Genomic DNA, 18,300 nt, shown 5'->3' with positions numbered 1-18,300 from the left:
ATATTTTAAATTATAGAAAAAACCTTCGAGACCATTATGTCTTGAAGAAAGATGGGAAGTTAAGAATTTCTCTACCTAGCTGGGTATAAGGTCATATGTGTCAAGAAAGTAATGTCGTTGTCTGGCTATCCTATATTATCTTAATTTATTGTTTGTTGAAAATTCATTTTTTATTGTTCAGAAAATAAAACTGGACCTTTAGAAGTGCTCCATTTTCTCCACTTTTCTGTTTGTATTTAACTTTTTGATTTGTCACATAAAGAGGAAATAGTTAATTTTTAAAAATACCTGTGTACTAAGCATATGACATAGTAAGTGCCTTACCCACATTTACTCATTTAGTTTTCAAAACATCCCTGTGAAATAAACATTATTATAATTGTCTTAAAGATAAGGAAACTGCTGCAAAAGAGCTCTCTAGGAGAGAGCTAGGATATGTACCCAATTTAATTCTGAAATTATTACCTCACCACGGTGGGGAACTTGACAATAGAAGTCCAATGTGGGCAGTCCTTCGACAGACTGGACTGCTGAAGATGATTCACATCACCATCAACATGCCACACTTCTGCCATTACAGATACTTCTGTGCCTTCCTTATGGATTAAAGCCTGTTGTCATGGAAAATGCCCAAGAATAGAAAGAAAGAAAGAAAGAAAGAAAAAGAAAGAAAGAAGAAAAGAAAGAAAGAAAGAAAGAGAGAAAGAGAGAAAGAGAGAAAGACACTTCTTTTCTCTTTCAAAGAAATTGTCATTATTTCTAGGTATTATTGTTCTTATTCTTTAATTTTTTAAGGAAAAAAACCCCCTGAATTTCTTTATCCTCTCTTAATAACCAAGAGGAATGTGACCTATCCGTTCCTTCACAGAATTCAGAGTTGCTGTATTAAGATTGTCTTTTTCACATACTTACATGGCTTTTTAAGTAGACTGCATTTTAATCAAAAGCTGTGAAATGAAAGTAGTTTGCAGGGGCATGCATAAACTTAGTTGATTGTTTTATTGCCAAGCTTCAACATATTCTGTATAAAGAAGACAAACGGGGCCAAGTTTCCCTTAAGTTGTCCAAATTTAGTAAATGAAGTCTGTAGATTGTCAAGATCCTGGTTTTTCTCTGTCTTTTTACCTTTTTTTTTTTTTTTTTTTTTTTTTTGTGGTGCTTGGGATTGAACCAAGGCAAGCACACTACCAACTGAGCTATATCCTTAGCCCAAGAGCCTGGTTTCTTGAAAAAAGAAAAAAAAAAAGAAGAAGAAAATAGAGGAAGAATTCAAGGAGCAGTGGTGCCATTTATAATAATTTACAGCAAATTGAGTTTATTTTTCATGCATTATTTAGTTGCAGGCCTTAGCCTCTGAACTGAAAACTGGATTCACAGAAGCAATGCAGGAACTGTCAAGAATCCAACATGGAGAATATGCTTTGGAAGAAAAGGTTAAGAGCTGTAGGTGTTCCATGGAAGAAAAAGTTACTGAGATGAAGAATTCATTAAACTATTTCAAGGTAGGTGCATCTTTTGTTTTCCTGCTGAAAAGAGTATGTTGGGGCTTTTCCCATAGCAGCCAGATATAAAAATTTTCCTCCCGATGCATGGTGGCGCACACCTGTGATCCCATCAACCGAGGAGACTGAGGCAGGAGGATTATGAATTCAAAGCCAGCCTCAGCAACTCAATGAGGCCCTAAGCTACTTGACAAGACCCTGTTTCAAAATAAAAAGATTTGGTGATGTGGCTCAATTGTTAAGCACATATGGGTTCAATCCTTGGTACCAAAAAAAAAAAATCCAAACCAAAACAAACAAACAAAAAAGATTTTCTTTCTGAGCCACTAGTTATCATGAAAAATATATTTATTTCCTGTTTTTCTTTTTGGAGCTCTGTGTCAAAATCAGGGGCCACAATAGATTTATTCATTCATTCATTCAATAAGTATGTACTAAAAACTTATGGAGTGCTGCATATTATGTTCTAGGCTTTTACCCTACGTACCAGTTTGAAATATAGCAATGCTTATTTTTTAGGAAGAGCTAAGCAATGCCATGTCAATGATCCAGGCTATCACTTCCAAACAAGAAGAAATGCAACAGAAAATTGAACAGCTTCAACAGGAGAAGAGAAGAGAATCTCGAAAAGTTAAAGCCAAGTGAGTGTTTTTTAAGCTATTTACTAAAAAGAACTTTAAGAAAGAAAATGCCTATTAAAACCATAGTCAGTTTCTTAAAGTGATCATATAATGTGCTGGTGAGCATGTGGAACAACTGGAACTCACACACTGATGGTAGGAAGTAGTACAATCATTTTTGGAAAACAATTTCCAAATTTCTGAAGGTTTCTTTAATTTATTTAAAGATAATAAAATTTTTAAGAAATTTACTATACAAAGAATATTACTATAATAAATATTTGTAAATAAAGGAAATTAAATTCTTCTTAAAAAATATTTACCAGGAGCTGGTGTTGTGGCTCAGAGGTAGAAACGCTCACCTACCATGCATGAGGCACTGGGTTCAATCCTCAGCACCACATAAAAATAAAATAAAGATAGTAAAAAAATATTTACTAAAGGCAAACTCATAGCAAGAGCTTATAGAAAGGCACTGAGAATACCTTGCCCTTATTAATAATATAGCTAGCTGGCCACTGAGCTTCACCAGTCAGCATATGATGGCAGGTATACAGCCAGAAAAGTTGGTTAATATAAAAATGAATGATAACTATTAAATATAAAAATTCATTTAATATAATATGATATGAAATGAAAATGATATGAAATGGCATGTATATGATGATTACAACTGTAAAAATATGTGAAATAACCAGAAAGATATTTTTTTAAAATAATAATTGTTGTGCTAAGACTGTGGGGCCACCAGTGATTTTCTTTTTTCTTTTTTTTTTAAATAATTTTCTAAAGTTTCTCTAATGCTGCTATTATTTGACTCATATGATTGAAAGCAAATTGACATTCAACACTGTCTCAACTAAATGGAATCAAGTAAAGTTTCACCATTATGCATACATAATCTTCATTTGTTAAGTTTTTGATGTTATTGAATTTAAGACAGAAATATGGGGATAATATTTGTGTGACCAGGTAGAATAGATTATGGTGTTCAGTTGAAGATCTACAGCTTTCAGGTACCTTTGAATTGCTTGGTTAAGCAAACGTGAATCATCCCAAGCAAATAGTCACTACTGCTAACTTTACAGATCCTGGTGACAGGGAACCAGTAACAGAAAAATCAGAATGAAGGAATTACATTTAGAAGTGATTTGTAGATATCTGAAGTCTTTCTTGGTTTTAGGTGATGAATTAAGTTGAACTGTACAAATTGCTAGTGTTGGACTTTTTAATTTTCAAAAATAGCAATTTATACAATTCAACTTAATAATCTGGACATTTTCTTAAGCTGTCCTGAACTGGATTTCCTCCTACTCTATCAAGTACTAAGAACCAAAGTGACCTTGGGGTTGTTTCCCTTTCCTAGAAAAACTCAAAAAGAAGAACATGGCACACAGGCTGGGCCTGCTCAACAAGCCCAAGGAAGCCCTTTCCGCTCCATCAACATCCCTGAACCTGTTCTGCCAAGTGAAGAATTCACAAATATTTTGCCATCTCAGGCCTATGAGAAAGGTATAGTTTGCAGACCACCACGGTGAACTAAACAAGTATTTCCCTCCTTATTTCTAGGTCTTAAATAATAGCAAAAGTGGGCTCACAAGTTCTCCTTCTTTATTAGATGGAAATCATGCATTGCTCAGAATTTTTCTTCTTTTCTGGAATTTAGAAGAGTCTAGAGAACCAAAGAGATCCTGAGAGTCTGCCCAACTTTAAAGATCTTATTTTTTTTGAAAAAATACTAATCTGGATTCTTCTAAATTCCAATTGGATTAAGAATAATTTATTGCACAATCAATACCGTATCCAACCATATGAGAGAAATGCTTTTAAAAAATTCACTCTAAAAAATCATTTTGTTGGTGGTGTAACTCCGTATCCATCTTTGTCTGGAAAATGAGAGCTAGTGCTGTCTGTAGACTGAAATGGTCACCAACTACATACCTGCTCTTAGGGATGTGAGAACAGATGTTACAAAATGGTACTCTGGCAATACCAGCTTTCCAAGGGATGTGGTTACTGACCTGTGTTCAATTCAGGAAAAAAAAATACATAAAACAAAAAAACATTTGCTACATTTTTGTATCCTTGACAAAATCTAGCAAAACATCTATACAGAAAAATGAGTGCAGAAATTAACATTGATTTGATGACCCCTCCCCTTTTTTTTTGGTCTCATGTAGAAAGTCCTAAAAAGTATAAGTTCCTCAAAGGTAGGATTTGGTGGTTTTCTATCCCTACAGCTTATGGAACAGTTTGGTTTATGTATTCATAGACAATATGTGTGGTTTAAATAACTGAATCTAAAAAATATGAATCAAGTGCTTTTTACCTGATGTACTTCTAAGAAAATAATTACTTCATTACTTTTATTTTTCTTACTCAGGTGAGTGTTTACTTTAGAGGCTGATAGGTACAGCCTGGGAAAACTCACTTGATCCATCTGGGAGAGGGTCCACAAGCCGTTCTGTTTTCTTTGTTCCATGACGTGGACTGCAAGACATGAAGGGATGATCCTTACTGAGAAACAGTTCAGGATTGTCTTAGAAAGTAGAAGTCAGATCAATGCCAGGTCTGGGGCAGCTGAACATGTTCTCAAGATAAAATATTAAAGGTTTTATTTGCAAAACACATCTTTAGAGAATATGTACCAGCCCCCAGGGAAAGAAATAATCATAGGGCTTGTTTAATCCATTGAAAACAGCTGATATAAATGATTTCAGAGTTGACACAGATTTAAATTAACTGTTTAATGGCAACTCCTTCCTTCCCTGCTAGGTAGACAGGGTCATAGTTTATTCTACCAAGTTACTGCAGAAATTTGGGGCTAATGTGCTATAACAAAATATTCTGGATACAATTGGTGGTGGCTTATGTTAAAACTTAGGGTTAAAGAACCAAATTTTCTCAATGTGTTGGTTTACCCATTCCTAACGATAAAATGATATGACTGTTAACTATTGTCCTAAAATTCACCGAGTCCGGAGTTGGTGCAGTTTAGTTGGGTGCCACTGGCTCCAGGTCTGTCACAAGGCTACAATCAAGATGTTGGCCAGAGCTGTAACCTCATGTGATTTCTCTACTCAGGAAGCGTCTGTTTCCAAACTTATTCACATGGTTGTTGGCAGGCTCTGGTTCTGTGATATTGGCCTCTCCAAGTTGCTGCCTTACAATAAGGCAACCAGCTTCCCCCATGGCAAATGATCTGAGAGAATGCTCAGGACAAAAGCCACAATCATTTTATAACCTAATCTTGGAGGTAGGATTCCATCCTTTCTGCCATATTCTATTTTTTAGAAGCAAATTACTAAATTCAGCTTCTACTTAAAGGATTACATAAGGACATGAATGCCCAGGGATGAAGATAATTGGGAGCCATCTTAAAGGTTGCTTACCACAATGACTAGCCCTCTGTTTGAAAAGGCAGCCTCTTTTTATGTGGGTCCTCTGATGTGAAAGCTTCATTCATATACTTTATAAATATATAACTGATAGTCTGAAAATGTCATTTTACAGGACTAATTATACCTTTTCTTTCTTTCCCTCTCCTGCCCAAGAAGGCTTCAAGAAAAAAAATATGTACATATACAAATATACACATGTGTGTGTGTGTGTGGTGTGTGTGTGTGTGTATATATGCAATTAGTCTCCTCATATCCTCACCTTCCACCTATTCTTGTTCAGGACAATTGAAAGAGAACTTATTTTTTTGTTGTTGTTGTTTGCTTTTTGCAAGACCCTATCTCAAAATAAAAAATTTAAAAGGCTGGGAATGCAGCTCAGCGATAGAGTGCCCATGTGTTAAATTCTCAGTACCAAATAATAATAATAGCAATACAAAGTAAAATATGTTTTGTATTAAATGATGGTAAGTTAAGGAGAAAATAAGTAGAGTAGGATTGCAATTTTAGATAGGGTGCTTGGTAAAGATCTGAAGGAAGGAAGAAAATTAACCTATGAATCTGGAGGGGAAGAAAGGGCACAGCTAGTGCCAAGGTCTTGGTGGGAACAGAACTGACGTGCTGAAAGAATAGCAAGAAGAGTATTGAGGCTAAAGCAGAGTGGATGAGGGAGAGAATGGGAAATATGATAAGAAGGAAGGAAGGAAGAAAGAAAGAAAGAAAGAAAGGAAGGAAGGAAGGAAGGAAGGGAGGGAGGGAGGGAGGGAGAAAGAAGAAAAAAAGAAAGGGAAGGGGGAGGGAGGGAGAAAGGAGGGAGGGAGGGAGAAAAGAAATCAGACAAGCAGCAGAGAGCAAATATTCTAGGGCTGTATGATGATTATGAGGACTTTGTCTTCTTACACTGAAATGGGAAGCCATTGAAAGGCTAAGTAGAGGAGTCTGACTTACATTTTAACAGAACCATTCACCTCTCATTTTTATTATCATCATGGTTAAACAATAATTTTGCTCTTGCAGTATTCCAGGTACTACTTTAAGTAGTTTACATACATTAACCTACTTAATTCTTATGGCAATCATTTGAGGTAAGTACCACTGCCACATATATTTTGCAGCTGAGAAACAGCACTTGCCACATCATACTATAATTTTCTTCCTTTTGGCTGCTGTGTCTTTCCCAACAAAGTATAAAGTCTATGAGTCTTTCAGTGCCTGGTTCATAGAAGGTTCTTAGTGCATTGGCGGAATGAATGCTGAGTAAGAACTTTTCTTCCTCTGCAGCCCAAGAGTCCAGATCTGTTCATGTAGGAGAGAGTAATGTGAAGGGAATGATGGGTCCTGGTAAGTGGCTCTTCTGTTGGTTCTTTTTTCTTCCATCCATTCCACTCTTTCCCTCTTACATCTTTCCTGCCTCTACTCCCTCAGTCCCAAAACAGCCATGAAAGAACTCAGGCAAGGTAAAGCATTGCTGTTACTAAGATCCTAGGATGTGTGCTAGAGTGGGTCAGTGACTTGTTTAATCCCAGGGATGGGTGAAGGCCTGGGGAATAATCTTCTTTTTTTTTTCCTGGCTCCTTTCAATTACTAATGAATTAACATTTGCTGAAATCTCACAGGTGAGTGTTTTATGATGTAAGTTTCCCATGAACCACACATCTGTATGGTTTAATTCAAGTTATTTACTGACAATTTACCAGAATTTCATATATTATTGCATTTTCCCTTTCCCTTCCTTTTTCTAATGTACATCATCAGGGTGAAGGGGATAGCAAAAGAAGACATTGTCTTTGGCATCCTTCTTCCTCCTCATTCTGTTCTTCCTTCCCCACAATATTGCTGGCACCTGGTGTGCTCACCTGAGAGGAAGCTAACATGAGGAGTCAGTACATGCTACTCTAAATTAGCCTCAAGTTTATTTATTATTATTATTATGTGTGTGGTGCTGGATATTGAACCTGTAACTTTGCATATTCTACCACTGAGCAATACTCCTAGCCCCATACCTTTATTTTAAAAACTCTATTTAGTGGAGCCTATGTAAAAAGAGTAGAGGATTTGTCTAGAGGCAGACAGAGGTAACACCTTGCAGATGGTAAAACTTTTGATCCTTAATTGACATATTTAATCCTTGAATGATAGTTGTACACATACAAGGGCATATTAGTTGAGAGTTAGTAATGAACACTACTTTTTTTTCATTTCTTTTGTTAGGACATTTTATTGGTTGTTTTTAGTTATGCCTGACAGTAGAGTTCATTTAAATATAAATATGCAAGCATGGAAAGTTATGTCAGATTCATTTTTCTGTCTTTCCTTTTCCTTCCCTTCATTCCCCTTTGTCTAATCCTCTGAGCTTCTATTCTCCTTTCTCCTTTATTGTGGGTTAGCTTCCACATATCAGAGAAAACATTTGATCTTTGGTTTTGGGGAATTAGCTTATTTCACTTAGCATGATAGGCTCCAGATACTATTTTTTTTTTTTTAAAGAAAGATCTTGGGGCTGGGGATGTGGCTCAAGCGGTAGCGCGCTCACCTGGCATGCGTGCGGCCCGAGTTTGATTCTCAGCACCACATAACAACAAAGATGTTGTGTCCGCTGAAAAATAAATATTAAAAAAAAAAAAAGAAAGAAAGATCTTGACAGCAGGTGTTATTTTTCAGGAGTGAACCCAACAACTCCAGAAGCAGATGAAAACCTCAAGTCTTGTCTCTCAGCTGATATCCAGCCCAAAGGCCACCTCTCATCTGGTGTATGGAGGCAGCCAAAGGATGGCAAAGAATGGGGCGAAGAATATGTCACAAAAGACCACCCAGATAAACTCAAGGAAGCTGGCCAGGGTAGACACAGTTCCCTGGAGAATGTTTTATGTGAAACCTCTTTAGCTGGTAAGTTTCACGGGGAATGCAGGTTAAAATTTTAAAGTATAAGGTATACCAGGGCTTGGAACCAAAGGGCTAGAATCCTGGCAATGTAGATCCAGTGGACAAATGTGACACCTAGTCTCTGGATTCTTTTTCAGATGAAGCAATCAAAGGCCACAGAGATAAAGGGACTCACCAGAGGTCACATGGCCTGTTGGGTATTAACCTAGATTTTGCATGTTCAGGACATTTAGCAATATAGTGCTTTGGAGATAAAAACCAACATAAAGTTGGTGGAGAAGAAGGCAAAACTTCATGAACTATTTAGTGATGTGGAATCTTCAAAATATAAATCTTTTATTAATAGTTCTCTACCGAAATACCAATCACTGGAACAGGTTCTCTCCTCCATCCCTCTTTCCTTCCTGCCATAATCATTACTGAACACTTAACTATGTTTAAACAATGGCATTTCCTACGATGGAGGGTAATTTTTTAAACTAAATTTTATTTTTATTATCAAATACATTAAAAATTAAATAGTACTAAAAGGTTTGTTATAAAAAAAACAGCAGCAACCACTTTGAGCTCTTTTGGCAGTTTCTTCTGGTACTTGCTTCCAGCTTTTTATAAAATGTCTGTGCTACTATTTTGCAAACAGTACTTTATTAAAGGTTAATTTCTAGCTAGAGAGTAAAATTCACAGAGTGTATATTTAACTTCTTGACTTTTTACATATGTATATCCACAGTGATCATCACTCAGATTAACATATACAATATTTTTACTACCCCAGAAAGTTCTCATACACCTTCCAATCAATATCTAACCAAAAAACTTCTACATGTCTTCTACTACCATAAATCATGTTTGTCAATTTTCAAACTTCACATGAATGGAATTGTATGGTATGTGCTTTTTTTGTGTCTGGCTTCTTTCTCTCAATATAATGTTTTCTTGAGATTCACTTATATTATGGAGGTATTAATTCCATTTTATTAATCACACTAAATGAATATACTACATTTTTAAAAAATTCATTCTTCGATGATGAGCATTTATACTGCTACCAGTTTGGGACTATTACTAATTAAACTGCTATGAATATTCTTGTACAAATGTTTTAAGTATATACCCTATTTATCTTGAGTTTACACATACAAGTGGAATCTTTGTTGTAGAGGCTAAGAATATATTTAAAAGAAATGTCAAACAGTTTTCTGAAGTGGTTGGATAATTTTATACTCCCACCACCAATTAATGAGAACTCCAGTTGCTTCACATCCTTGCCATTATCAGCATGAACAGTCTTTTTAATTTTAGCCATTCTCATGAGTTGGTACTTGTAGTACCATACTATACTTTAAATTTGTACGTCTCTGATGATATTGATATTGAACATCTTTTCCTCATATGCTTATTGGTTCTCCATAGATCTTCTTTTACAAAGTGCCTGTTTAAGTCCTTTTTAAATGGATTATTTTTTTTGTCTAGGAATTTAAAATATATCTGGCTATGAGGTCTTTATCAGATGTATGTGATGAGAATACTTTATTCCAGTCTATGGTCTGCCTTTTCACTTTTAGTCATTTTTTGGATAAATAAAAGTTTTAAATTTTGATGAAATCCTATTTGCCAATTTTAAATTCTTTTAATAGCTTGTGACTTTTTTGTGCTTCCAAGAAGTCTCTGCCTATCCCAAGGTTGCAAAGTTATTCTCATGTGTTTCTTCTAAAATATTTATAATTTTAGCTTTCACATTTAGGCCTATCACTTATTTAGAATAAATTTTGACATATGGTGTGAGAAAGGGGTCCAAATTCATTTTTTCCCCCAGATGATTATATAGTTACTGCAGTGCTAGTTACTGAAAATACCCCCATTAATTTACACAAGGGAAAGTCAAGTGATCTTATATGGGTGAGTTTAATTCTAGAATTTATATTTTTATTCAAATTATCAGAGAATGGATACGTTGGTGGTATAAAGTCTTCTATTTGAATAACAAGGTATTAATGTTCTTCCTATCTTCTTATATTTTTCAATTTATAAAGATCTTCTTTAATTTTTCTTAGCACTATTAAGAGAAACTCTACCCTTTATTTATTTTTTTTTCTTTAAAGCATTTGCCCAAGGGACCTCTGTCATCCTAGTCTACTCTTGCCCATTACACTGCTATTATCCTGGGACTTCAGTCTTCCTAGGAATTTCCTTCATATTTCTCCCATGCTAGATTCCTGCTTGGTTATTGTGTTAGCCAGCTTTTTGTTGCTGTGACCAAAATACCTGACAAAAACAACTTAGTGGAGAAAAGTTTATTTTGCTCAAAGTTTCAGAGGTTCAGTCCGTGGTTAGCCAACTCTGTTGCTTTTGGCCCAAAGGGAGGCAGAAGGTCTTGGTGGAAATTGTGGTGAAAATGAAAGTTGCTCAGCACATGGCAGCCAGGCAGGAGAGAGAGAGAGAAAAAAAAAGGGGTGGGGTGGGGAGAGAGGTCAAGCGCAAGGAGTTGGGGACAGATATAGAGTCCCCAAGGCCACTCCCAGAGTGATCTACTTTTTCCAGCCACACTGACCAGTCAACAAATACCATCCAGTAGTCTATTCAGCTATCAATGAATTAATCTATTTGCTGGATTAATTCACTGATGAGATCAGAACCCTAATCATTGCCTAAAAGCCCCATTTCTGAACCTTATTGCATTGGGGATCATGTCTTCAAAACATGAGATTTGGGCGACATCCCAGATCCAAACCATAAATTATTGTCACTTATTATGGGTTTTCATCTTGAATATTCTTGGTATCTTGGTTTACTCCTTATTTTGATGAAACACATCATCTAGTAGTTTTCACATATATGACTGATACTTTGGCTTAATATAAAACCATTTTCCCTCATCAGTTTGAAGCAATTGTTCTATTGTCTTCTAGTTTCTAATGTTGCTATTGGAAAGTTCAATACCATAGTGAACCCTAGTCCCTTGAATGTTACCCTGTTTTTCTACCTGGTTTCGTTGAGTCTCTTTCTCTTTATCCTTGGTGTGCTTAAGTTTCCATGGTGATGTGCTGTGCCTTCCAATGATTTGAGAGTCTTTTTGTTTAATTATGAAGAATACAATGGTCCCTTTCCTTTGGGAATACACGGCCTGGATTTTTTTTTTCTACTATTACTTTGGTAATATCCTTTCACCATTTTTTTTTCATTTTCTTTGAAGCTTTTAATAATTTGAATTTGAATCTCTTGGACCGAATTGTTCAACTGCCATATTTTCTCTCCTATTTTTCTTCAATATCCTCTTTCTTCTTATTTTTATCTGGGGGAGATTTCATTGACTTTATCTTCTACCCTTTTTATTTATGCTGTTTTAAAACAAATGCCCAAAAGTTTCTTTTTAAAAGCGTTCTGTCTTTTTAAAAATAGTATCTTATAATTGTTAAGTGGCTGGAATATTTTTCTCATATCTCTTTGATAATATTATCTATATAATTTTTAAAAGTTTTCATTATATCTTACATTGTCTCTGCTTCTTCAGTCTCCCCCACCTTAAATAAATGCACATATACATTTTCCCTCTTTTATGGTATACACTTATTCAAATTCCTGAGTATCTTCAAGAGATTCTAAAAAAAAAAAAAAAAACCTGGAAATTTTGTGTTGTCTAAGCTTTTAATAAATGGGCTTCATTACAGATGGTGAATCAGATAGCAAATGAACTTTTTTGGCAGGTGACCTCTTCATGTCAATTTCTGAAGGCCTTTTTTCCTTGGAAAGTTCAGCTTATCAAGTGGAAGACTCTTTCCCTTGCCTAGAGTGATAAAGCCTGGCTAGTGGCATTCTGGGTCCTGCAGGGGAAGGGACCCAGGGGAATCTCACTGTTCAGAATGCAGGTGGCCTTCCGTGAGTGCCCTTGTTTTCATATTAGCATCTCAACCCTGCCCTCTGGAGTTGTTAGCCCAGATCCCAGAGAAAGGGCTTCTCTAGTTTCACTTTTCCCATTTCCCAAGGGATGGAAGTGAGGAAGCCAGTGAGAATCTGTGTGTTCAACGTACCTACGGAGACTTTTGACCATTTCATTAGTTAGCAGTGGCCCTTACTTGCACTTTCTTGGTGTATCTAGTCCTTGAATCTTTCTGCTGCTTCTCAGTGGATTCTCTATCTGCAGACACGAGTGTGTCCTTTGCTCTGCTGAATGAATTATCCTGCCTCCATTCTGTTTTCCGTCTTCCAAAAATTTGCTGTCTTTTTTCTGCTTTTGATATCTTTTTTATTGCTTTCTGTCATTTTGTAGGATTTGGGAGGGATTGACTAACAAAAATTCCCTCTTTGGTTTGTTTTTAAAGCCAAAAGACAAACTGTGGCTCTAGAACTGCTTGAATCTGAAAGAAAATATGTTATTAACATCTCTCTGATCCTGAAGATAAAGGCAACATTCCAGGGGTCAGATGGAAAGAGGAATTCCAAAGAGAGAAGGTATCCATGTATTCATTGCCTTTGCTTTTCAGATTGATTAGGATTCAAGGTAAGTTGTTCACCATTTCCACCTTGGGAATTCTGGGGCCTACAATGAGTTCTAGAAATAATCTTTGAAAAAAGAATAAGCAATCATAGCAGGTAACTCCTGGAAAATCTCAAACTTAGATTCTCAGCAGGTAAGAAAATGAGTATAGTCTCCAGGGCCGGCAGTGTCTCTGATATGGTGGCTAAGAACTTGGCATATTACAGTGACACAGCCATGTCAATATTTAGAGAAGTTCAATTGACAATAGCCAAGCTATAAAATCAATCTAGGTTGCCTTATAACAGATGAATGGATAAAGAAAATATGGTATATATACATAGTAAAATATTACTCAGCCATAAAGAAGAATGAAATTATGGCATTTGCTGGTAAATGGTTGGAACTGGAGAATATCGTGCTAAGTGGAATAAGCCAGTCCTAAAAAGCTAAAGGCAGAATGTTCTCTTTGATGTGTAGATGCTAACCTACAACAAAGGAGGGGAAGAATAGAAGTTCATTGGATTAGACAAAGGGGAACAAAGGGAAGAGAGTGGGCATGGAATAGGAAAGACTATGGAATGAATCGGACATAACATTCCTGTCCTTATATATGAATACATGAGCATTATATCTCCACATCATGTACAGCCACAATAATGGGATTCTAACTGGAACGTTATATTTATTCTATGTGTGTATACTGTGTCAAAATATACTCTGTCACGTATATCTAGAAGAACGAATTAAAAAAAAAAAAGAACTTAAAGAGAGGCATTGCTCCCTGTTGCCATGGATCACAGGTCTCAAAGAGGTACAAGGAAATGGATATAGTGGGTCTGAAGCATTAAGTAGCCGTTGGATAAACGACACTGGAATGATATAACTCTTCAGGTGCTCCCACAGTACCAGGTCACTTCTAAGATTGTGTGTGTGCGCGTGTGCTTGTGTGCATGCACGCTCACACACCTGTGTTGTGGGGCAGTGCTCTAAAGTGTAGGTAAAGTATTGTAACAGCTACTATCCCTAATGTTACACACCTCAATCTATACCTGTTCATAGTGTAGATTTTCTCGTTCACTCTCTGTTCAGAGAAAGCAGGAAGGAAAAAGGTAAGAATTGGTGAAGAAGACTAATGTAATAAAGATGAAATGATCCAGAATAATTGAGGCAGGCAAAGGCCAATCCAAATGAATGGATGGGGAGCCCCTAATTATATTTTTCTGCTCCCTACCATGCCCCTAATTTTGCTTGACTTTGCAGCCCCCAGCAATATACCATGTCACCAGAACACAATGCTCCTCCTATCTAAATGATTAAAGTGAGGAAATATTCCCCGACAGACTCACAAGTGCCTTGACTATTTTCAAGGATCATATTACTGTAAAACTGAGGTGAACAAAATTTAAAGTAATAATGAACAGAAAGGATAATGTGACACATTTAAAGCTGTGACCAATAGAGGTTCTGGACTGGGCTTCACCTTCTCTCGGTGGCCACCTGGATTTTCACAGTTCCTTCCCATCCCCTCTGACCATTGATTTTTCCCTTCTAGATACCAATACAGCTTATCTAACCCTCCCACCTCTCATTCAGGGTTCTGGGAAGTTTCTAGCTTCTAGGGTTTTGTTTTGATTGGCTATTGCTAAATACCTGCTCAGTTTACATTAATCAAATCTAAAGGTGAGTCTACCTTTTGGTGTGGCTTTGCTTCCATGTCTGAGAATCCTAACCAGCAGAGTCTCTTCCTAGTTTCTGTCAATTTGGGAAACTAGGACAAGAATGGGAAAAGAGAGTTGTTTGCAGGTCCTATGCTAGGCACTTGATTTTAACTTCATGAAATCTTGACCAGACTTGGGGCTAGTGATGTCAGTAGCATGTGTGAGGCTCTGGGTTCCATTCCCAGGACCACAAAAACAATAAAACACAGAATGCTGTGATTTCGACCTTATGGATGAAGAAACTAAGATCTAGAGAAGTTTAAAGCCACATAGACAATTAGTGCCAGAATTCAAATGCAGACCTGTAGGACCTGGAACCTTGTACTCTTTCCATGTCACACACTTTCTCTCTAAGGACCTTGTGGTTTCAAGGACACCACTTCAACTAACAGGAATAGGAAACATTTCTCCAAAAGCAAGAGGCACAAATTTATCTCTTCCTATTTCAAAATTCAGGTTTTTCTCTTGAACAACCCAAAAGTTCTTACTTCGGATCTCAATTGACCTGCCAAATAGAGATGCTATATAAAAATAGTAGAGTCCTTTTTACTTGCTGTCACTTCCTATTTTTCTGACGTTCTCTCATTCTGACATTACTCTCTATCACTGAGTAAGAAGAAGTAGATCCCTCTCTCAAACTTTGAGATTAAAAAAATTAAAGCTTCATATAATCCTCAACAAAAGATAGTTATTTCATATATCCATGATAATGCTATTCATATTAGTTATTTACCAAGCTAGCCCTATTTTCTTTCTGTAAACAAAGCAGAGAAAAAGCATCAATTCCATATTCTTAATACTCAAAATGAATCTCTAAGCCGGTCGTGGTGGCGCACATCTGTAATCCCAGTGGCTTGGGAAGCTGAGACAGGAGGATCATGAGTTCAAAGCCAGCCTCAGCAAAAAGTGAGGTGCTAAGCAACTCAGTGAGACCCTGTCTCTAATAAAATACCAAAGAGGGCTGGGGATGTGGCTCAGTGGTCAAGTGTCTCTGAGTTCAATCCCTGGTACCAAAAAAAAAAAAAAGAATCTCTGGTTCTGAGTGTGGCAGTGTTGTCATTTATCTACCCTAGAATTAGATTTTCATTATCCTTTTTCCTAAGCTTTTCTGAAACCTCTGTGTACTTTAAATGGACCTATTGGTATTCTCCATGCAAAGGTGAAAATAAATTTATTAACATTTACTGCCCTTTCCATCACAAACTGCAAGCCTTTGGCACTTTCTACCCTATTAGAAAGTAACCTGGGTTGAAAATAAAAACCACGACAACTACAACTTGACACTCAAACCTGACATTGCCACATCTCAAACTAAAATAAAGCTGTAGGTTTTCCCTAGGAGGGAAAAGAAGTGACTTGCTCAAGAGCTGCCTCAGCCTGTCTCGAGGCAGCCTGTGCCTGAAGGAATGGGCTGGAAGCTGCAAGCATATGCTCCCAGCTGAAGCTTGGACAGATCTTGTTGGAAGATCACAAAAGTTGGAGTTCTGGGCTCCTTTTTGGTCTGACTCACCTAGATAGGTTAGACCTTAACATTAAACACCTGTCTAAATACTTATGGGGAGGATTGCCATTTAGCCTGATAAGCTAAACTCCAGTTGCCACATCCACCCAGAACTGAACCAGCTCTGTGCTATAGATAGCCACCAGGTGGCACATATTTAATTATCCATGCCCATCCAATATGGTTGTAGTGTTCTGTACCTGAAGCCCAGAAGTTATTTTAGCCTACTACTGGACTGGCAAGAGAAAATTTATTAACTTAAAATTATAGCCTCTGGGTAGGCAAAAATGTTTTTGCATCTAGACTTTTGCTGATACAAGTGTTTTACTCTGTCAGCACCATCAGTTGTACTTTCCTCCATCAGGTTTATGGTCTTTTCCCAGTCTTTCTGCATGGCTTCTAGCAACCCCTCCAAATTCCTCTCTGGTCTAGACAGGGATTACTAAGACCTTCCAAGTCCATCATCCTATCTGTACAGCTCAGATGGAGAGGTCTCTCATCTGATACTTAGGATCAGCAACCTTTGCATATGTGGAGACTCATTGAACAGAAGGTGGAGGGAATGGAATGGAAGGTTTCCTTGTATATTAGTCAGGATTCTCTAGAGGAACAATCAACAGGATCTATCTATCTGATTATGAAAAGGGGATTTATTAGATTGGCTTACAGGATCAGAAGCCAAATAGTCCCACATTGGTCAACTGTTGAGTGGAGGACTGGAGAAATTAGTAGCTGCCCAGTCCAAGAAGCCGGAGTCTAAGAAGAGGAGAAAACTATGATTCAGTTCCAGTTCACGACTAGCGGCTGGACACTCCCTGGAGACTGGTCAGAGTCTGCTTTGGAAGAGGGAAGGAGCTGAAATCCAGTGTCCTCAGGTGATCTCAGCAGCCGTCTAAGCAGCTGCTCAAGAAGAATGAGTTTTAATCTACATTGATTTTCTCCTTCTTCCATCTTTTTCCATCCAGGTCCCCAACCTTTTGGACTAAACCATCTACATTCAGGGAAGGTCTCACCCTTTGGTTTGCTCTTCCACATAATAATTATCTCTGGAAACACCGTCGTCAATGTAACCAAAAGTCTCTTAACTTTCGGCATTTCTTAATCCAATCAAATTGGTAATCCCAGTTAACCATCATAGTTCGTATCTTTCATAGGGAATCTTGGTACCTTATTCGGTTTGTTTGTCTTCGCTGAGTTACAGTCACAGGGAAGTCTTTGGAAATGGGTTGAAAAATCCAACCCATTCTTCTCAATTTGATGTCCTTTCTACTTTTCCAGGAAAATTCTGCTTGTTGGCAAATCACCCCAGTTGTCCACTAATTTGCTCCCATTAGAACCTGAGAAAGTACTTAAATAAGTTCAGCACTCAGTGACAAGTAGGCCATCGCTTTCATCTTTCTTAAAATTGTTGTGTTGAAAGCATAGGGAACCTACTTTCAATTTGCTTCTCTCTTTTCCACTCCACCCTTGTCTGACTTCTCTCTTCCTCCCTTCATTTCCTCTGGGGGAAAAAATGATTCATATTAAGAGGAAGAGGAAAGAGATTTGAGGGTGGGAAAGAGATTCTGTGAAACTCCAAGGAGTACCAGGACACCCCTGGTCTCTAGCCTCTGCAGGCAAGACTTTGTCTTTGCCCAGTTTGCCTCTTAGGAACTGAAAGAAAGGGGAAAAGAGACCCTCTCATTGCCCCCCAACTCCCTGAGCTTTTAGTTACTAGCTTTAAACAATTTTTCCTACTTACCTAAATAGCAGTCTGCTAGCCAAGAATAACTAAGTGCCACATTAGATGCCATCATCTACAGCACAAATTAGAATAGATTTTTTGCATATTAAATTGGAATAAGAAGGGAAATTGCATGGAAATGAAGGGAGACCTTCATTGCTATACAAAATTTCATATAAGAGGTTGTGAGGGGAATGGGAAAATAAACAAGGAGGGAAATGAATTACAGTAGATGGGGTAGAGAGAGAAGATGGGAGGGGAGGGGAGGGGGGATAGTAGGGGATAGGAAAGGTAGCAGAATACAACAGTTACTAATTGGGCATTATGTAAAATTGTGGATGTGTAACCGACATGATTCTGCAATCCGCATTTGGGGTAAAATTGGGAGTTCATAACCCACTTCAATCTAATGTATGAAATATGATATGTCAAGAGCTTTGTAATGTTGTGAACAACCAATAAAAAATAAAATAAAATA

The 18,300-nt window shown here is 37.2% G+C and overlaps 1 protein-coding gene across 2 annotated transcripts in view; it reads left to right on the top strand.

The window, feature by feature from the left end:
• Arhgef33 (Rho guanine nucleotide exchange factor 33) overlaps positions 1-18,300 on the top strand; it is a 57,425-nt gene that overhangs the window by 8,206 nt on the left and 30,919 nt on the right. For both annotated transcript variants that reach the window (XM_005324542.4, XM_078029325.1), the window contains exons 3-8: positions 1,338-1,502; positions 2,022-2,143; positions 3,489-3,634; positions 6,802-6,861; positions 8,182-8,406; positions 12,723-12,852. In XM_005324542.4, the coding sequence (XP_005324599.2) occupies positions 1,338-1,502; positions 2,022-2,143; positions 3,489-3,634; positions 6,802-6,861; positions 8,182-8,406; positions 12,723-12,852 (848 nt within the window). The remainder of the gene's footprint in view (positions 1-1,337; positions 1,503-2,021; positions 2,144-3,488; positions 3,635-6,801; positions 6,862-8,181; positions 8,407-12,722; positions 12,853-18,300) is intronic.

The sequence above is a fragment of the Ictidomys tridecemlineatus genome, chromosome 12 (genome assembly GCF_052094955.1).
Source record: "Ictidomys tridecemlineatus isolate mIctTri1 chromosome 12, mIctTri1.hap1, whole genome shotgun sequence".
Classification (NCBI taxonomy): domain Eukaryota; kingdom Metazoa; phylum Chordata; class Mammalia; order Rodentia; family Sciuridae; genus Ictidomys; species Ictidomys tridecemlineatus.
The sequence above is the reverse complement of the archived record's forward strand: the minus strand, read 5'-3'. Positions and strand labels throughout refer to the sequence as shown.